The sequence below is a fragment of the Eleginops maclovinus genome, chromosome 5, assembly GCF_036324505.1.
Source record: "Eleginops maclovinus isolate JMC-PN-2008 ecotype Puerto Natales chromosome 5, JC_Emac_rtc_rv5, whole genome shotgun sequence".
Classification (NCBI taxonomy): domain Eukaryota; kingdom Metazoa; phylum Chordata; class Actinopteri; order Perciformes; family Eleginopidae; genus Eleginops; species Eleginops maclovinus.
This window is the reverse complement of record NC_086353.1, coordinates 8,736,721-8,759,351: the sequence shown is the minus strand read 5'-3', so window position 1 is coordinate 8,759,351 and position 22,631 is coordinate 8,736,721. Positions and strand designations below refer to the sequence as shown.

The 22,631-nt window shown below is 41.0% G+C and overlaps 1 protein-coding gene across 1 annotated transcript in view; it reads right to left on the bottom strand.

The window, feature by feature from the left end:
* Nucleotides 1-22,631, bottom strand: part of LOC134865237 (protein sidekick-1-like) — a 215,319-nt gene that overhangs the window by 96,662 nt on the left and 96,026 nt on the right. Inside the window, 1 exon segment of the mRNA XM_063884715.1 lies at nt 10,946-11,079. Within this exon segment, the coding sequence (XP_063740785.1) occupies nt 10,946-11,079 (134 nt within the window).

The following is a 22,631-nucleotide window of genomic DNA, read 5'->3' as shown; positions in this document are numbered from 1 at the left end:
TTGATTCTTTATAAAAATGTAAAATATCACAGAAAATTGCATCCATATCACTGTCTTCTACACACCTACACACACATTGAGTCAAGCAACCAATGACACCATCACCTCACTCTCTTTGCCCCCTTCCCTTTACCATTAAACATATTTCCCCATCCTCAGCACCTCATCATCTCTCATCCCATTTACTCATCCTTTATCTTCCTTCTGTTTCTCCAATCCAATCTTTCCGTTGCCGCTCTGGCCCATCATTCACCAGCGCTGTTCTTCCCTTCAATCTCTCTTTTCCCGTCCACTTCTATTGCTTCAAATGAACATCTGCTGACTGGCCTGCTACCCCAATAACCTGTTACTCTCAACAGGAAGCACTGACACACACAGACAATCAGTGTGTTTGCATGCACAATAATATTTCATTTATATTCTGAATACTCTGGAAACGGTTTAGAAAAACGCTGAATATAGCCAGTATGTGCTGATACAAGCTGGCATATGAACAGTTTATCTCATTGGGTTACTCAGTTTTAAGTCATGGAGTCTCACACATTTTTACACAGTGATGAGTTTAAAGAAAAAACAACACTATTATTGAACACAGTGGGGAAACTATAAATTGTCTGCCTAGATGTACACAGCATCTAACATAAGGACTAAGCTGAAATAAAGCACCTATTCACTATATTACTATCATGCATACTGACTTGACTAACACACACGCGCACACACACATAGTCTTGGGTTGCAGGGTGTACAGCGGTGTAGCGATAAGGAACAGCCGTGTGACTGACAGGATCATTAAAATCACGAGCAGCGTGCTTCTTATCTGCGCACTTGACACTTATTCAGCATCCCGTGTGTGTTTCGTGTGTGCTCGTGCATTTAATCTCTTTTAGGGACCTACCCAAGTATTTTCCTAGAGAAGTACAGATGTCAGTGGTCCTAAATCCTAACCCCCACTTCTGTTTGTGGGAGTAAACGTTGCTGAACTTCTCCAACAGAACAAATGTATCGACACACTTTATGATCACATTTCACACTCACATAGCCATTTACACAGTGTCCTCCATAAAACATGAAAGGTCTCGTCACTACAGCCTCCCTGTGTCCAACTGTCCCCAATAAAATCAAGGGCTGAATCAATGCTGTAAACTGGCTTCTGTGTGTGTGTGTGTGTGTGTGTGTGTGTGTGTGTGTGTGTGTGTGTGTGTGTGTGTGTGTGTGTGTGTGTGTGTGTGTGTGTGTGTGTGTGTGTGTGTGTGTGTGTGTGTGGGGGTGTGGGTGGGTGTGTGTGTGCTTGTGATTGTGGCAAATGGGCTCCTGGAGTAAACATCTGTTGTGGGAACTTCCCCAGAAGTAGTTCCGAGTACTTTGCAAAGTGTTTTTATTTTTTCTGTGTGTGGACGGATTTCCAAATCAAAGGCTGAGTTCAAAGATGGGTGTGTTTCAAGCAGCACCAGAAGAAGAGGGGTATGAAGTGTAAAAGGGGCCATGTTTTCCACCATGTTACGCCCTTGGCCTGATTTGGCATTGCAAGTGATGTGATGTTATTGTAGGAAGATTTTATAGGCGGAAATGTATTGTATGTGAGTTAGCCCAACTATCATGACGGTTGGCTGTTAGCTAGACAACTCTAAGCAGGGATTGTGTCACGTTGGTCTTCAATAGGAACTAAAGATAGGTGGTCTAAACATTCTCATGTTAGCTCTGCACACATTTTAATCAAGCCAGCTCCGTTGGAGGAGCTGGATAGCGGTTGAGTACCAACTGACAGCTAACACTACCGGATAATTCATAATTGTCATAATCCCTCATACTTCTGTTTTGAGGTTTCACTTGGCATCTCTGAACTTTTAAGGCTGAACAATAGCAAGTGTTATCGGTCTATGCAATAGCTGATGTAAGCTCAGCAACCAGAAAAGGAGACTATCTTATATTTTCAGCTTCATTTATCAGGAATGACCTACTCCAAATTAATAACAACATAGCATTCACCCCTAAATATGAAGCCAGTAATGATCAGAATAATGAAGCATAACATCAATGAAGCTAATATCAATAAAAGAGTACTTCAGTACAATTGGTCTGGTTTTCTAGATACAGATGAAGAATAATCAAGTCCTTCAAGTTGACTTTAAGCAAAACACTGTTTAAGGTACTTATCAAAGGCACAGTTAAACCTCGGTGAAATCAAGACTGAACTTCATCATTTTTTAAATCTTGATTAATTGGGAGTGTTTAAAACTGAATAGATGGAGCAATGACACCTTAAAAAACTAGTGGGCCCATTTGACTCTCTTAAGGTTAACTCTGGCTCAAACAATGCTCACATACAGTTTAGATATTAGTTCATACATCTCAGTTCCCTGCAGCTCCACCTGGTGACTTGTAGTAAACGATGTTAAAAGAAAGCTGTGTATTATTAAAGGTGTCAGAGCTTCCTGCTGCTGTTGTCTTTACCCCCACAGCCTCTGCTGGTTCATTGATTCTTGTCACATCCAGCGTCTGTGACTTTTGTTCTGCCTCCTCTCCCTCTGGACACCTCTCTCACTACTTTCTCTTGCCTTGTCTTTGTCTATTGACTATCTTGTATGTGAACGGAAAAGGATTTGAAGACTGTTTAAGTGGGTGTAAGAGTGCAAAATGCTCTGTCAAAGTCATATACATGGGCATCCGTCTTAATCTATTTCATCAGGCTGTAAAACACGTGTGCAATTAAATCCATAACTAGGTGGAACAAGTAGGGCATACACGCATACCCACACACAGTTCACTTGTTATACTGACACAGTCCGTGAGTCAGTTTCCTGTTCATCCTTCCATCACTCCATCGCTCTGCCTGTACACTGGGGTTTTAATTATAGAACCACAGTGGAGCCTCATTACACTGAGAGAGGAAGAGAGACGGGACCGAGAGAGAGACAGACCGAGAGTGGAGATGATGATCAACAAAGAAAAGTGTGATCCCTTTGCAACTGAAATATTGAATATAATAATTTCAGACACAACCAGTTGTAGCAGGAATTAATCAAAGCACTAATTCATTAGCAAAGCCTCTTTATCAAAACCACTGAGTATTAGGCTATTTGTATGACTGGTGTGTGTGTGTGTGTGTGTGTGTGTGTGTGTGTGTGTGTGTGTGTGTGTGTGTGTGTGTGTGTGTGTGTGTGTGTGTGTGTGTGTGTGTTTGACTTTAAATGACCAGACTTTAAGTACAAAAGAGATCATTGTAATGTTTCACAAGGTTGAATCTTTCAAATTAACCTCCCAGGTTATAGATATCACGGACGACAGCTTATTGGTTCTCATTCTTCAAGGTTTACATGCAATTAAAAGCATCAGTGATTCTGTTGTGACCTTCAGGATGCTTATCTAACTGGCCTTTAGACAGCATTAATACTGCCTTCCTACGCAATCTCTGTTTCAAAATGATCAACCTGGGTGAAACCATATTACAAGGCCTTTAAATAATTATGTGACTTAAGACCAAAGACCACATTCATTCGGAATGAGAATCATCTAGCCGGCTTTAACTTTAGGCTAGGTTCCGCACATATGTGTACTTGCTTTAATGCATAGTACATAGAGGACATCCATGAGGGATATTAAGCTCTCTTGCCCAGCTAGTATTGACAAAAAGGTTCATTAACTTCACTTTACAGCAGTGAGAGTGAAACTTTTTCTGCACACCTAGCCATGATTTTGAAAAGCAATCACAGATGGTCACAAACTGATTGCTGCTGCGCAAAATATTAGGGTTATCTGGCAAGAAAGCCTGAACACACTGCAGCGTCAGCCCATGTGGTGTGTTCTTTTATCTTCAAGCCATTTTTAAAGAACAAAATGAATTCTGTAAAAAAAAATCTGTATCTGCCCGACTTAAACCGACAAAATACAACCCAAAAAAAACAGGACCAAAATAATGTTCCAGTGCTACCACTGAAACTTTTCTACACAGTCAGAGTGTGGACATGATGGGTGGAAGACTGATCAGGGTGCGTTTTATTAATCAGCTAAAACAATACATATAAGGATGCATAAAACACTTTTTAAAATCTTAAACTGTTTAAAAAAGTAGACAGTGTGCATCAGATTTTTTAGCTCAATATTTAGAAATGGTTTGTTCTGTTCAAGTACCAGTCATAAATCCAATTTTTTATAAATTAGCAATGATGAGCAAATCCTTCTCATTTGTTACACTAGAACTAGTTAATATCTGGAATTTTACAATTAATAATAATTATCAAAATACTTGCAGATTAATCCTGATTAACTCAATTGTCAATTAGGTAATTAAATACAGACTCTTCAGTGTGTAATAGTCAATCCGCTCTAGGGTTGCATCATTCATCAAAGAGTGTCAATAAACTCATCATTAACACCACTGCACCACATTGCTTTTTTTTGGCTTCACCTCTGTTCCTATTTTATTCATTTGAGTGTGATGCTCTTTTCTTCAATTAATATAATCTCTTATTAACATTTTTTATTTGGATTTGAGAGCTGCTGCTGTTGCCAATTATCGTCAAGCACCCACCAAAAATAAACGATATGCAGGTTGGCCCTTGTAGCTGAAGGAAAAACATCTAACAGACAACATCTGACCGTAACTGTGAAACCCTTTGAGCCATTTTTATCTCGCTGTTAAATAAAGAACATTGGCAGGCGCTCCCAAACATAACCATGGAGTCATTAGAGAGAGAGGGAAAGAGGGAGAGAGTCACTGTTCAGTGCATACACCTGCGCCAGTACCAGGGGAGGGAGAGTTGCTACACAGCATCTAATTTAGCTCTCATTTTATTTTTAGGGGTCACCAGCCAAATAGTCGCAGAGAATCACTTCTCCACACATCCGTCGGCACTCTCCGGAATGACTAAAGGTCTTTTGAGACGTAATCCGTATCAAACACTAGAAGCGGCAGACTCTCTTGTCACATGAAGCATACCGGGGCAGATTGTGGCACAGATCGTTACGTTGCCAAGCTGGTTGAAGAGGTTTCTATGGTTTTCCTTAAAGCTACCCAAAGCATGGCGCGGCAAAATGCAAAACACCTTGAGCACATGATGAGAGCTGCAGCACAGGAAACAACTGCACACTGGGATGCTCAGATTCTCTGATCCTGCGTTTAAGCCTTTTAATGAGGGCTCACAGGTGCCGGGGTCTGTGACACTACAACTAACACACACACACACACACACACACACACACACACACACACACACACACACACACACACACACACACACACACACACACACACACACACACACACACACACACACACACACACACACACACACACACACACACACACACACACACACACACACACACACACACACAAGCCACATGCATCCCACTCTGCAAAAAACACAATCGCATACTCACGCTCTCTTGGGACAATAAAATACCTCCAATTAGACGCGCCACAGAACAACTGGGATGGGACCCGGAGCACAGACACACACATGGATGTTTACACACGCACACACATTCACACACATGCACAAAAAGATCCGCGGCAGGCTCTCATTTATGAGTCAGCGATGTGGAAAGAAAACATCTGGAAGGGAGGGAAAGGAACAAATGACACAGACACACACAGGCATGCATAAAAATAACAACGCAAATGTAATCAACAAGCACACACACATTTTGGTACACAGGGAACAGTGTATTGTTAAAAGCCTTTTAAAGTAACAGTAGGTTGTGTGTCCTGCGCCATATGCTGTTTGAATATTTTAAGCATCTTTCCCAAAGAATCCTGGAAGTTCATGCAACGCTGTGTGTGGGTTATCTGGAGGTCAGCTGAGTCAGATGCTAAGTCTATTCTTCAATCCCTGACAAAAGCCTCTCGTCACTCCTCAGGGCCGCGGGGTGACAAGTCTTGCTTGATGGAGGCAGGGGGGAAAAAGGGGAGAAAGGGGAGAAACGAGTGATGTTAAATGGTAGACACCGGGGGAGTCTCCAACAGGAGGTGTAATCAAACTCAGACAGACTCTCCTCCAATCACCAAGCCGTGGTAATCAAACTCAGACGGCCACCCTCCCCAACACACACATAGAATGATTAAGGTTATGAAAGGTTATAAGGTTATTTTTTTACAATGTATTTATGAACAAGAATCCAATCCGTCCTTCATCGCTCTCTCAGCTCTCTCTCCTGTGTAACTGCCTCGGCTCTGCTCTAGGAATGATCTTCTCTATATTTGCACTCTATTCCGCTACCTCCATGTTTACAGTAATAGAGAAAATAACTGCCTACTGATTGCCTCTGTTCTTTATTCAGCAGAATTAAATGTATAACTCAAATCATTAATGTGCAGAACTACAGTATGAAGTTTCAAAGACAAACGACTTCTTCCAACTTCCTTGTCTTCCAGTGAACTTATTTATAGAATCTTTGAAGAAAGTTTGGATAAAATTCTTCCATCAGTCACTATTCTGGTACAGCATGTAGAGCATTTTAAAGGAGAATTGGGCACATTTCTTTTTATCAAGATTATTCAAAACAGTTCCAAAAGCTTTAAAAGAAGACATTTATTAGAGAAAGCAAAATGACAATTGTGGTGCATTTACGTAGCAGCAAACGTCTTACAAAAAGATGCAATTAATTTCATTTAGGGACTAAAAGCCAGGGCGTCTTGGCCTCTACTGCATCAATTTTTGCATGTACCAACACTTCATGGAAGGGAAATACTAAACCTCTGGAGAACTCTTTCCAAAAGGAAGCACTCGGGATGCTGTGCTTCTATGTAATATTCTCTTCTAATTTTGCACATCAGCAATCATTAACAAGCGTGACATTACTGCCTCTCTTTACTAAAGATAAAGGCAGCTGATCACTTATTGAGCCCAAAGCTGAGATAGCATTTAAAGTGCTACAGTAATTATATCAGTATACACGCGTCTGCCACAATCTCCTTCCCTCTCTTTCTTCTTGTCTCTAATGCTGCCTTCTGTTCTTTTCTCGTGCCTTCCCAGCATGCCCTCTCTCTGTACTGTATATACTGAGTCATAGATCTGGGCATGCAAGATTATAACCGCTTTATCTCGGGTTGTCTGAGGTCTTGAGCCCTTTGGTCAGCGCATGTCTCTGATGTTCATGCATATGCAGAGTGTGTCTCTGGGCATGTATCTTTTGCATGTGCGCGTTTTGCAGGTCTGTGAGCTTTCGTGTGTGTGTGTGTGTGTGTGTGTGTGTGTGTGTGTGTGTGTGTGTGTGTGTGTGTGTGTGTGTGTGTGTGTGTGTGTGTGTGTGTGTGTGTGTGTGTGTGCGTGTGTCTGTGTGTGGGAATTCTCCCTCCGGTAGCGAGTGTCTTTGGGGATATTTTGCTGCTTTAATGGTCTGGTGTTCGGATCTACAAAGACCTCCGCCAATGCAGCTGAAGAGAAGCACAGAGACATGCCCACACTCTGCTAGCCAACAGGGAGACCGACTGCGTTCTTGATTGACAGGCTGAGATGTGTGTATGTATTAAAAAGACAGAGAGGGAGGGATGATAGCAGGTATGCGCGGAGCTTAAATAATTAGAGAAGGGATCCTCATCTCCTGTCACTAACAGAAATACCCTGAGGCTGTTAGAACTCACTCTCTATTGTAATGCAAACACGCTGAATACACGTGTGTATACTGTAACTAATTGACCAGATCTGCACCTTGGATCTGACCCTACCTCCCTAGAGTAGCTGTGTTTGAGTGTTATTTATATATTGACTTGATTTGTGGACACCTTGTACAGCACATGTTCTTCTGAGAGTATTTAAGATGCATCTTATGTCAGTCTGGCATGTTCAGTAAGCTGTGATAACTGACTGAAAATGTCTTCTGTAACACCATATGCTGTAGGCGGTGATAAAAAAATGTTTTTCCAGGAGCTGTTTATTTAAGAGGGGGCTGTTCTTCCAGTGATTATAGAGACTGACCTCTCGCCAAGCTGTTGAGATGCTATCAATTGTGGCTGTTCCAGCTATGCTACGAATGACAGTTAGTGCTTTTTATTTCCAGTAGTAGGGGCCACACTTACAGGGTAGTGATCAGGGAGATGCAGATAATGGATTCGTAAAGTAGGCATGTCAGACTTTCTTTGCTCTCACAGACTTAGCCAAAAGATTTTGAATGTCAATCTTCAAACAGCAGGAATTTGACAAGCAGGTCTTTGACTGCTTCTTTAGTGCTAACGCCTGTGGAGCTTGTGTGCAACAGACATACAGAAGAACTCTTTCTCTAGCAGCTGTCCTCAGAATAACAGGTTGTTGGTCATATTCTATGTCTACATCCCTGACTCACTTCATTAAATTTCCCCTCTGTGTCATTCTCTACCAGTGCTCGTTCTCTTGTTCTCGTTTGCCGAGCACAAAGCTCAAATCAAAGTAAGAAAAGGAGAGAATAGGAAATAGGTGTCTCATTTATTCTGCTGAATTTCTGACAAGAAAGACAACATTTTTAGAAATAGACAATTTGACTGACAGCTATGAACTTCAGTCTTCAGATTCCGCACAGGCTGCCTAATGGAATGGGAATTTACAAAAGAAAAATAAAGAGGAGGTGCAGATGAGCTCAATCACAAGTGTTTGTGTCAGCTCATATCATCACTTCAGTTTAATCTCATTTGCACTAAAATTTCCTTCTGGTTAACCATGTTTGATCTCTATCATGTACAGGCCCGGTCTGCCTTCTTATCTTTCAGTGTAATCAGTGTAGTTTCCTCTGTGGCGGACAGCATGTTATATGATCCAAACACATTCAGACCTGCAGCACCTGTTCCATTCTCCACAACCAACCAACTGATCAATCCGCTGTTAAAAGTTTAATACAGAGGATTGACTTTGAAAACAAACCAAGAAGAAATATGTGTTTCTCTTTTCCCAAATCTCGCTCTTTGCCTCTTTTGGACATTTTTATTCTGCAGTTTACATTCAATCCTTTTTTCCTCTATTCCTCTCCAATCTCAATAACACATAACTGAATCAAACATGTTGCTTTATGGCAAATATATTTACCCAAGAAATGTTTATTGTGGAAAATACACACCTATAAACAGAAACAAACACACACCCATGCGCACACAGGCGTTTATGGCCGCAGACTGATCAGTGAAGCCTAACTATACCCTTACGATTTCTAAAAAAACGCCCAAGGGAGTACTCCACTCTGACAGCTGTAACAAGGTACTGCGTGTATATTTATGTGATTGTGTGTGTTTGTGTGTGTGTGTGTGTGTGTGTGTGCCTTTGTGACAAAGGATGCCAAAGGATACAACCCTGTAAAGAGAATCTAATTAAAACTCTATACAGCCACAAGGGACACAGTGCTCCATCCACCCCTCCCTCTCCCTCCCCCTCCCCAGCCCTCCTCTCATTTAACCATAGTGAACACTTCAGCTGACTGTTAGACAGTAGAGTCTATCCTCTGGCCTCAAAGGGGAAGCTATATAGAGTGAAGGACACGAAGTAATTCAGCGATACAGGCTGTGATGGAGACATGAACACGGGGGAGAAGAGGAAACCAGAAACCACACATTTCAGTTTATGTGAGTGTAGCCATGCTTAAGTAAGAAAAAAAACACGGTCCATTAAATTAAGCTTAAAAATAACTATGAAAAGGCACTGAAAACTATGATTTCCAAACTTTTAAATAGAGAGTCTGTGGTCAGCAGTATTTAAATCAACCAGGTGAATCCCAGATTCTGGCTACAATACCTTACTTATGTCATCATAAAAGATTCTGAATCTCCCAAAAATAGGGCAATAATAACTAAGGTTGGGTTCAAGCTGGTGGACCCGTTTTATATCCGGTCCCAGATCGGTAAAATACTCAAAGACAGAAAGGTTACGACTCTTTCATTAAATGTGTCCTCTACTTTGATACAACCTAATGTAATAAAACATTCACATAAGAAGGCCTCTTGTTTTGATTCAGACGATGATTTCCTATTGCTGGCTGAATTGATAAATGTCCAGCGACAAGTTATATATCAGTTGTAAAGTTTAGCTGAAATGTATTTACCAAAAAGCCCAAACAACTCTCTTCAGACCGGTGTCTATTCTCAGACAAAACTATTTGTGGAGTAAAACATTATGAGTTGAACTTGTAACACTACCTGACATCCCTCTTTGATCATGATAGGACAACAGTTGAAACAGCTTGCCTGATTGTTGAGTCTTCTCTGATTAAACAATGTAGCTGCCTCATGTCAATTTCCACTGTTGAAAGCAGAAGTTAAACTACCTTGCATATGATATCAATCATTTAGGCTTCTCAACTCAATAGCTCTAAATCAGGAGCTCCAGTATTTGAATCAAGTAGTTTACCAAAAATAATGTGTGCAAAATTAAGTTGATTACATCAGTTTTTCTATTGTGTTGGATACGTATTTAATCAACATATCACACCCTCTGCTGCTCCTCTCATTTGGAAGTTGTATCTACTGATTTTCAACAGTAATTACGCCGCCGCTCAAACTGCCTTCTGCCTTCACAGCAAACAAATAGTCCCGAATTCAACTGACTCTTTGAGTTTGGACTCTTTTTTCTTATTTTCAGATCCATTAAAACTCTATCAAATCCTTACCCTAGTGATAACACAGAGAACCAATCAAGCTGCCTTAAGCCTAAAACAGGTGAAACTAATTCAAATGAGAAAGTTGCATTTTCTCAAAGACTCTGAAATCTTCTACTATCAGTAATATTTGATTATGGAATAAAAGCAGCTTCTTTGCCAGATTTAAATATGCTGCATACTTTCACTTACTGACTGTGATGAGTAGCATTGTTTCACATAACAGCCAACACTTTGATATTTAGGGAGAACGTAGCTTTGTGTATTTGTTTGGCCAAAGCTGTGTGTGTGTGTGTGTGTGTGTGTGTGTGTGTGTGTGTGTGTGTGTGTGTGTGTGTGTGTGTGTGTGTGTGTGTGTGTAGCACCATCTATTGTATTCTTGCTTGTTTACCTGAGATGCTCAGGTAGACGGCAGGACTCGTCGCGTTCTCTCCTGTCATCTCGTTGACCGCCTCTACATGGTAACGTCCAGCGTCGGCTGCAGTGGTTGCCAAGACAACCAGCTGATTGTCCAAAGTGATTGCACTGTAGGGCACAAAACAAAACACACAGAAAACAAAGGATTAGAAAAACACAATACTTCCGCTAAAAGCAAAACGGGCCTCCCTCTCTCAGACAAGAACACCGCTCAAACTGACAAGAGTATTTGGTACATGGATCATTTAAAATCCACAAAGGGGGAAGGAAACATTTAATACATTCATCAGGAAGGAAAGAGGATTCTGAGAGCTTAAATAAATCTCTCCTCCTGTCTCAGATTGATATGTGGCTCATTTTGTGTCTCTGTCATTCTTTTGGCCATTCTCATTGTTTGTGTATTGTCCTCTGTTCTGCCTTCTTTCCACTGATCCATTCTTATTCCCCCACACACCAACGGCAATCAATACAGCAGAAGCATATACACAAGCACACACAGTCACGAATACACAAGATCTTACACTGTTCTCACATGAGCACACAGAGATAAGAAACAATCACTTACAGACAGACTTTGTGTTACTGTTGCTTTTCAGGGGAGCATTAAAGAAAGAGTGGATTTTACTCTGAGACAGGAGGGAGTATTGGAAGGTAAAAAATATATTCGTAAAGCTCAGGTTTTCTTCAGATGAGTTTGACGTTGTGTGCCTGGGAACAGAAGCCAGGTTAATGTTTTTAGTGATGCTACTTGTGTTTTCAGCATGTCAGTGGATGTAAATCTCCCAATATTCTAACCTAAGAGCTGACTGAAATAAAATCAATATGACCAAAGGGAGAATAAAGCATATTAAAGTGAGATGATAGTGGGTTATTTTTTTAGACTCTGTGCTACGGCGCAACACAGATAAATACTGTTGTGATTTGGGGCTACATAAACAAACAAATATAAAAGAAGAAAAAAAGATATGCAACGTGAAAGACACGGCACAAAAAACACCTTTTTCTTTTGGAAATGGAGTGTAAATGGATTTGAAGATACAATATTTTGAACAAAATATCTGCAAGTATGTGTTTTTATATTCATGTCTTTATTTGTGGTGAATTGGCAGCAATTTTTCCCAAACTTGATCAACACACTGCCAGTAGGGCGAGGTTTCCTCTGCATTTCAAAGCGGTCGGCAAAGCGACACATGCACTAATAACACTGCACCTCGTGTGCCAACAGCAGGCTGAGTCCTGTCTTTGCCTCAACATTAAAGATTACCGCAGCATCTCGAAACACCTGCTGCTTTTCGATTGTCAGATAATAAGAGATTTGGTGTTATGTCACCTCACGCTGCTCTTTAGGTGCCACTGCAGTTTTAGAACAACCAAACAGAGCCCAACCGCCATGATCTACCATCATCAGCACATTAGAGATGATTGTGTCAATTCACCCATGACCACAAGATCATCATGGCTCTTAAGATAATACATGGAGGTGTCTGTATGTGCTACACATGGTGATAGAAACCACTGATTAAAGTACATATTGATCGAGGAGAGGAGTGGAGAGAGAGTGTTGGGCTGTCTGACACACACTCCAACAAACACACAGAATTCTTCAGGTCTAATTTTATTCAGTGTGATTTCCCAGGAGAACATCCACAAGAAGCAGAGCCTCAACCCAAACACAGACACTCCATTTGTGTGAGTGTATGTTGCTTTGTTAGTGTATGTATGTCCGTGTGCACTCCACCTGATCTCACCGCCCGAAAGACAAGCTTTAAGCAAACCTTTCTCATCTTTTCTCCAACGTCCACAGCGAGGATAGATTTTGCATTCTCAAAGAGTTCTGTAAAGCAATTTATGCCTTTTAAGCTCATTAACTGCACCGACCAGACAATTTGAATGCATCGCTTTAACCCTTCACATGCTGATTAATACACACTGAAGGCATGCTTCCACTTGCTTATAGTGTCTGAGGGAGAGAGAGTCTGGGAGGTTGGAGGGAATCTAAATCCACCAAGTTATTAACAGTCAAAGTCAAGGGAGCTCAGTGGGCAGCTGAGAGAATGCAATAAGATCAATTACGATAACATACTAACATCTGAACATTTGTTAAGTTAAAAGTATTTGTTCATGTAGGATTTTCCTCATTTACATATTCCATTTACATGTTTTATTTACATGTGAAATTACTTGTGATGACAGAGGCTGGCAGCTGCAGCAATTTGCTTCACGGTTTCATTTGCTCCAAATTGGGAGGTCTCTGGCTTGATTTCCCATAAAATCTTCCCGTGGGACTTTCAAATCGGAAAAACAACACACAGAGGGAAATAAATGAAATATACCAATAATAAGTCAGACAACGGAAATTACAGGACCTAAATTCACATAGATTTTCCTTCAAAAAATAATCAAAAGTCTGTATTTTCTCTGAGCACCTGGAGGGTGGTTATACAATCCCATTCTAAGAGTTACAATACATCCAGACACACAGGCAGGCATACCAATAGGCGTGCACATCAGCTGCTTACCAGAGTCTTTTTTATCCTTCTGGCTGGAACTGGATGCAGTTGAGATTTAATATTGCATGAATTCAACATGCCACTTCCTGCTCTCTTTTAGTTCTACATTTAATTAAACTGGACAAAATTGTTCTGGCTTTTAATTAAAGACAAACTCAATTGTAAAACAGTGCATGACTCTGCATGCATATGTGTGTCCGTGTGTGTGACAGTTTATCCCCAGGCAAAAGAAGAAAATTAAAATACGGTAATGAACTACATCCTATTCCCTTTTCCTTCTGCATTCCTCCCGGTATCCCTCATCCCCCTCAAATAATAAAAAACAGCCTCTCTGACTCTTTCTCTCATATGCCATTTTCCATTCTCCCTCAGATTAAAATCTGCACATTTCTTTCTTGGTTTCATCCAATTTTCTTTGGGTTTTTTTTTTAAAGCTTTCTCTCTATCACACTGTCTTCCCCCCTGACTCCATACCACTCTCCTGTCTTACCTCCCCCCTCTCCTTCCCCCCGACTCTTTTCAACCAAAACACCAAACCAGATTGGTCTTTCATTAAGTGTCTTGCCCCAAGTCTCATTTAATAAAACACTCTTGGGTGCCTGGACTGCAAGGCTGACTGCAAACACAAACACACACATTCATACAAGTGTGCCAAGAGCTAATTAGTACACGCATGTTACAGGCAGGAGGATGAGTGAGGGAGTCAGCGCATGAGTGACTGTGTTTTCTTAAAATTAAGTGTGTCTAAGAGTGTGTGTCGGGTCTAAGGGGACTGTTTCTCTGCCAATGGGGCCCCCTCGGCCCTGTCTGCCCTCCCCCTCTATCTCCGATAGGCAGCGAGCCACCTTCTTAAAGCGCACTGTGTCTGACATGCAGAGGCTGCGGGTGAAGGAGAGTGGCGGGGGGGCAGGAGGAGGGACAGTCCACTGTAAACCAAGTCCAGACAGCAGGCTTTTTGGCAGCTAACTCTCCAAAGCAAGCCACCCACACATCACACTACATACATACTCGTGTTCTCACACAGGCAGGAGCATTCACTGTCTCTCGCGGCCGTTTAAACCGGATGTTTGCCGATGTGTTTCAGTTAAAGGAAACATAAATACGGTCTATGTCGGACTGATTCATAGTTGCCGTACAGAGGCTCATACATGTTGAATGTTACAGTGTGTGTGTGTGTGTGTGTGTGTGTGTGTGTGTGTGTGTGTGTGTGTGTGTGTGTGTGTGTGTGTGTGTGTGTGTGTGTGTGTGTGTGTGTGTGTGTGTGTGGACCAGCACACATCTCGCTTTAACTTGTTATTACAGGCTACACATGGGGTAGAGGTATTCAAATTTTTTAAGCATTCCTGCTTTTAAAATTGCCTGTCAGCTTGAGTTGTGGTGTCCTCTATCCCAAAGTAATTGGTAACTATAAAACTCAGCTGCAGAGACTGCATTGTTTGGAATGCGGAGACGAGGGGGAGAGCTTCTGTACCACTTTCATCAATTTAAGCTTTTTTTTGTGGCTTTTCTTTTTCTGCAAACAGAAGCTGACAGGAAAAAAAAACACAGCGATGCCAATAATTGCTATATAAGCATTACCGTAACAAGTCATCCTTATTAGTAAGGGTAGTATTTTCTATCGTTATCTCGAGAGAAAAAGAGAAAAGCGTATTGTAGCCTCAATCGACTCTATAGGGATAAATGTGCAAGTCATCCATCAAGAAGTACATTTCTGCAATAGTTGTATTCTCGCTGAACACAAAGCTGGTGTTGGAGTATTTTTCACCAATTTCAGAGGACACACTCTTTTAGTGGCTGATGGTGATACCTGACAGCCCGTTCCTGTAGAAATGCTTTGGAGTAAATTGAGCTCCAGCAGAAACTAGAGGTCTCAAATGGTATAGGGTTTTGTACACTACTATAATGTGAAAGTACAGGGTGAGGGGAAAAGAGGGCTAACACCAGTGGTGAACTGATAATAAAAACAATAAGGACAACTTAACTTTGCCAGCTTCCTACAACAGTTTTGTGTAGTTTTGTAAAATATGATAGATGTGTTTTAGTAATGGGATTAAACAGTCTAACTGAGTTAAGACCAAGAGCTGGATGGCTGCCAGCAGCTCTTGACATTCTGCTGCCAGCAGTTTGACAGTGACTGCTTTAGTGATTTTCCATGCATAGTTTAAATTAAGCTATTGTTAACACAGCCTGGGGGTTGAAGATTTGTTTTACAGTATATTGCTGAACATTCTTTAATCCTCTCGCTCAGTCAGAACGCAATCCCTCAAAAAATTATCTTCAAAAAAACATTTGTAAAAGTTTCTGATTGCTACAAATGGGAGGAAAAGGACTCAAAGCTTAATTAAGATTTAAAGTCAAATTATTGTGTCAATTTTGCAGCTTTAACAGAGGCTTCTTTTGTACTTAAGTTTAGAAAGTCTTTTTCCTCAAGTTCGTAAAGGGAGTGATTTGTTCTGTAATCAGCCCATCCACTAAAATAAATAATTCAAACCAGCTTTTATTTTTTATAACTTATAAATGTATTAAAATACAACTCAATAACGGACCAAAACTTAAGTTATTGTGTTTTTTTGTGTTGTCAAAGTCTAAACACCTCAATAATGACTGTAAAAGCAGTAGTTAAACCAGGCCAACTGTTTCTAATATGACCATTAAACAAACACAAAAGGGAGATAATCCTCATTCTCCAATAAGTATGTAGATATACCTAAAATGTGAGCTCCAGAAGTAAACCGTGTGATTGAATGATATTGTGAGCTCCGTTGTGTCAGTGGTGTAGCTGCTGCTCAGCAGGGTTATCCCTACATGCTTCCCCGCTGCAGCATCCATTATGTGAGCATCTTGTTCCAAACGTGTTACCTTTAAACAAAACATGTCTGCTTTCCTTTTATCTTGTAATCAACAAAAGGGAGAAAAAAACAACTGTTCCACCGCTGGAGCTGAACCAAATGAGGAGACATAACTGAAGCAGCTGCCAATGCATTAAGAACGTGCATCAACTATTTAGAAGGCCTGGAATGTGTGTTTCTCAATTTAAATCAAGGCCAAATCATTTTGGGACTACATTAAAATGATTACAGGGAAACATTGGTGTTCCTTAAAAGAGCCCGTACAGTCAAACTATGGGGAGAAAGTATGTCCACACATAGACAGACAACATGGACTCTTGAATATTTCACCCATATTCCTAATTACAAAAACTAATGTTTGATAAATCCACTGAAGATTTAACAAAGGTTTTATGAGCAACAAGTTTGATAATCTAACTGTTTTAGTAATAGCATAGACTCTGGTTCAGGCTTTTTTCAGAATAATGGTCAGAAGAAAAAGACTTGTACTCGCAAATGTGTCCTTAGAAAGGGCCTTGTGAGAAGTTGAAAAAAATGTAATGCAAACAGCCTTGACAGTTTGCCACTGAAAGGTTTTTTAACACAAACACAACAGAGAACAGCAAACTAAATGTACCTAAAAGTAATATTTTCTTGGCCATTGGCTGCAATCCAACAGCTCTTGTGTCCAAATTCTATTTAATTTCCTGTTCAGACTTTATTAATAACTCACAACCAAAACTATAAAGTTATTCTTTGTTAATGTCTTAGTTCTACATGGTGAATCTTAATGATTTTTCCACGGAGAAATACAGCCTGCATATGTGACTGCACATGAGACCAATAAAGAGGGAGAAAGAGAGAAAAAAAGGGAAAGATGGTTGAGGTTACAACGGTAATGAACACTAATGTGTTTGAGAGAGATTTTAACAGCCCCTTCACTGACTCAGAAAACATTTCCCTACCTTTTGCCCTACACACTCCGCAGCTCTGTGACTTGTAATTAACGCAGTGCCTAAATCACAGTCGTGCTTCCTCAATCACCTTTACAGTTCCTTCAAACGGTCAAACGGACACAGAAAGGGAGACTTTGCTGTCGTTGCTTACCGGCTTGGCAACTTGCCTTTGCCAATAAGTCCTCCATAAAACACACACCCAGGCAGAGGATGTGCATGCCTGCACACACATAGTCAAGTATGCTTGTGCACACTCAGCCTATGGTCTGCAGTCCGAGAGTAATTGATGTGTGTGTGTGTGTGTGTGTGTGTGTGTGTGTGTGTGTGTGTGTGTGTGTGTGTGTGTGTGTGTGTGTGTGTGTGTGTGTGTGTGTGTGTGTATGCAAGAGAGTGCGAGAGAGAGCGAGAGAGAGAGAGAGAGAGAGAGAGAGAGAGAGAGGGCTGCTGGACAGACTACGTTTGTTTAATGTCCCCTGGCATTGCCCGAGGGACAGGCAGCGAGAAGAGGAAAGGCAACGGTACAGGAGAGGAAAGCAAAGCAGGGCAAGGGTGACGTGGAGACAGGAAGAGAGGGGAGAGAGAGAGGGATGAAGCAAGATGCTGAATAAACAGAGGAGGGATACTTTTTCTCTCCCCTCGCTGTTTGTTCAGCTACAGCGTTCCATGACTCACTTCCTTTCTACCTCTGCATTACGTCTGTCCGTCTCTTTTTCATCCACATACAGGCGCTCATTCATGTAAAGGTACAGGGAAAAATGCTGCTTGTAATGTACAAAATCGGTCATAACAGGTCATACAATAAATCTACAGTACAAGAGAGCATTCTACTAAAGACACAGCTGGATGAATGGTAACAATGTGACTATGTGTGTGTGTGCAGCTCAGTGACTGCTGTAGTCCCATTAGGTGGATGGATCTCTAGACGAATGGCTATTATCCTAATTAGCACTAATTATGTCTGCTTCCAATTAACCACACAACTGGCAGAGACTTCTCTCCCCGTCTTCACGTCTCACACACACTTTCTCTCTTTTCCTCTCAGCCGGAGAAACACACCTTATTCTCACACACCCTCTCCTTCAGCTGCTCGGTTAAGGAGCCCAGCTGAACAGAGAGCCGCTAAGCTTCACACTTGAACATAAGCCGTAATTTTCTAATTCTGGTTCATATGACTGTTTGAACCTGAAATAAAGAGTGTGACTTTGGATGCTGTGGCTTTATATTATGCCCTTCAAATTCACTGTGTGAAGCTCTGGAGACACTGAAGGAGTGTTTGCTCTTGGTGCTTATATACAGTTGGGGTAAAAAAGGTTACATAGTTGGATTTTTGTTGCTCTGAGAAGAGTGAGCGATTTAACTTTAGCGTAGCAGCCTCAAATTGATTGCCTGAACTAGTTATATGCTTCAAATGTTTTGATATGGTACATTTTCAGGGAATTCAATTATGAAACCAATTTAAAGATAAAGACACAGCTGGGGGTTGCTTTTTAATCTAGTGAAGGAAAGTCAGGAAAAATTGGTGTACTCATATTGATGCAAAAACACTGGTTGACTGAAATTCCTACTCTTCGACCAATCTGGTCGATGAGGGAAAGAAAATCAGTGCTGTCATCTGCTTTCTCTAGACTTACCAAAGCACCCACGATGCAACGAGTACGCTCTACCTGGTAGCCTCATTTATATGTACTGTACACATATACAACTTGCAGCATACTGAATTATTGTATACTTAAATGATAACAGCATGCACATTTCCAAATGATATCCAAAATAGAAGCTGTTCGCTGAACTATTTTTCATTGAGCTCACTAGTTTGTGATATTACCCAAAATGGCATAATACAACCAGATATATTAAAGGGGTAGCTACCTCTATTTACACAGATCGCCACAGATACCACTATGTGAATTGTAGCATTACTGTTTGCTGGTCCGGCCTAAGCCTGGGCATATCTTCACCTTTGTCATTTTTTGAAGCTGAAAGTGTGTGTGTACATGGGGTTACACTGATAATCCCTAAAAACACAGTCAAATGATGCTGTCTAAATATAGAAATCGTGCTAACTGTAGTTTTAAGGTCAGTAGTAATAGCACAGAGTGAATGCTCTCTCTTTTATTATCAACACTGACACATCCACACACTTGTAGTATCTCCTGTAAAACAAGGGTTTTTAACTGATACACTTGTCACAGTGGCGAAAGGAAATCAATAGAATGCCAAACAAATGACTCTGCCTACAGGAAAAAACATTTTAATCTACATTTTCTGTAACAATTTTTTTTTTGAACCACACACACTTGCACTCATATATCCCCTCATGTCCAAAAAGCCTGCAGCTAAACTGTCAGTGAATGCATCACTCACACTGACCTGCTCCTTCTACAAAGCCATACAGTGTGACAGAGACTGCTGTGTGTGTTTATATGAAACTGGGCAAACATACAGAGTACAAACTAAGGGCACAAGCATCCAAAAAAGCTGAGTGCTCCTAAGCCAAAGAAGGACAGCATGAATGTGTATTTTGGCGACAGTCACCCATTAATCAAAACCAATCAACTCTTCTTTTCATGTGCATTTAAATCTATATTTTAGTGTGCTCAATGGCAATATCAACAAGCAATAGCAAAAATAAGAGCACATGAGGTTTTTTTTGAAAGCGTCATGTATGCCTCACCACCAACTGAGACTACAAAGATCCCTCTTTGCTCTTGCTTTTGTACTAACAGGCGGAAATACAAGCACAATTTCATACTAAAAAAGGTACCACAATTGGAATTTGCCAACTTCCTCTGCATAAACACAACCTTAGTTTCAAATCCGCCCACTTTTGTGAAAGCCGGTTTGTTTGGAGACAGAAAATTGCCCAAGAGGCGCAAACCCAAAATGGACCGCTGAAGTAAATGTTATTGTGGATGCTGGTTCTGTATCAGCGAGGCCTATACTTGAGGGTGTGGAATTTGTTTGAGATTCTCTGTGTGTGTGCCTCAGAGTTGTGTACAATCAGTGGCATATACCGATATAAAAAAAGGTATGTACTATTATATACTGTTGCCCATGAAGTTGGAATAATTTGTTTTCAGACACATTCTGAAAGTGGAAAGTGGACTGCTACTTGGAGAGGTCCCAGTTCACCTCCTAGGCCCTGCTGTGGTGCCCTTGAGCAAGGCACCGGACACCTCCAATCCCCCCTCCCCATTGCTCCCCGGGCGCTGCACAATAGCTGCCCACTGCTCCTAGTACTAGGATGGGTTAAATGCAGAGGACCAATTTTACTGTGTGTGCTCTGCTGTGTGCATGCATGTGACAAATAAAGAGGGTTTCATCCTCCGATTCTATCTATCCTCTTTTTGTTCCTATTTACTGTGATATGCTTGGAAGAGATTGACCAATACAGTTTTGAGAAGATATACAATTTATCTATCAATAATAAATCACATTGTCACAATCATGTCATGAGAAGAGGTAAACTATTTTATTCAAACTTTACGGGCAACAGCGCATACATACAGTACAATAGACCCTTTATTTGATATACTATATATTTTCAAAAATATATCCTATATATTTTCAATATGTATTTTGTATTGAGAAATAGCCTTGAATGTTACATGAATTATCACAGAGTGAAATTGTCTGTTTTCAGTGTTTCTATCATACTGTGTGTGACATGTGTGTTTTTGTTACCATGCTGCTGAGTGGCGAATGCTGGCGGCACGGGGGAGTCAATACGTTATATTTGATATTCATAAAATGTTCCAGAAATTCAGAAAATATGAAACACATAACGCCATCATCCTGGTTCAGGGTTTATGTGAGCTTCATTTGTAATGTATGCGCACCCACACACAAAAAACAAAAAGATGTATTGTATTGTGTTTTGTGCGCATTCAGAAGATAATGATTTACATGTTTATTTGCATACAGAGTGGGGAAGAGAGATTTTATCACAAGTGGTCACTCAAGACACATGTGGAGATGCATGTTAATTAAAGGTGTGAACTGACATACTGAGGGCTTCCACTTATGATAGGATTATAATAGATGCAATCCCAGGTCCAAACAGAGCCACAGTACCTATCAGTTAAGGTGAACATGGGCTGGAAAATAGGAAACCTGTAGCGTGCCCTAGCACTGTTTCCTTCAATAAAGATGGATAATTCAGTGTTCGAACTCAAACCCCAGGATACTGGGTCATCACCTTAAGCACTATAAAAGCATTTCTTTCTTGACACAAGCTCCCAAGTCATAAACACAAAACTCCCACATGAATAAATGAGTAGAGGGGTTGGAGCACAAAACATGAGAGTGTAATTACCCGAGTGTAGGAAGTGCTAAAAATTTCACTTTTATTTGGTTGTGAGAGGAGAAACTTGTGACCCTCTGCTTAGTGCTTATTGATCCCGCTCTCTTATCTTGAAGAGGTCACATTGTGGCTCTGTTATTAACCAGTCAATCAGCACTCTGTTGTTGTTTTATCCTGGGGATGCTTAGGTGAGGAGATACAAAGATATATCTACAGTTTGGAGGGTGGTGAACAAACATGGCCAGATAATCTCTTGAGAGGAGTGAATTAATTAGCTCCATGGTCTCTTATGTCCCTCCTGTGTTCATCACCTGGAGCCTTACACTGTGTCAGAACCAACCATCCCTCAGTCACTCCTCACCGCACTGAGGAGTCTCTCTCTCTTTCTCAGTTCCCCCCCCCCCCACTCTCTGTTTTGTCGATAGGTTAAGAAGTCTTCCCAATGACGGATGGGAGTGTGTGCAGTGTATGAGTGTGTGTATGCGTGTACAGTCTGGTCAGTGATGGATGCGTGTGTGGCAGGTAATTAAAAGTGTGATTAGTGGATAATTAAAACAGGTCTCTGTCTTTAGAATATTTAACGACTTTAGACAGAGGACACGCTCCCGCAAACGCATGCACACACACAAGCTGGCAGGTTGGAGTGTGTTGGTTCAGACATTAATGGGGGTATAATGATTCCTGAGATGATATAGGATATAGGCAGGTTGAGGCGAGAAGAGAGGAAAGGAAGATGGAGAGAGATGGAGAAAGAGGGGAAGAAGCGGATCAGACATAAAGACAAAAGACACTGATGCCCCTTTCAAAGATGGATATCTATAGAATTAATCATCATCAACACGAGCTACGCAGGGTGGACACGCACGCACGTACGCACGTACGCACGCACACAGACTTTTCTCTGTTTCTGTCTGTTTTTTGAGTGATCTGTTCAGACAGAAGCAGCTGCTCTCTAACAGACTGAAATTGATGAACATGGAATCACTAAATCCATATCCTGCTGGCTTACACACATATGGGGACATACAAACATGCTAGAAATTAAAGGTTAATGAAGTAATTG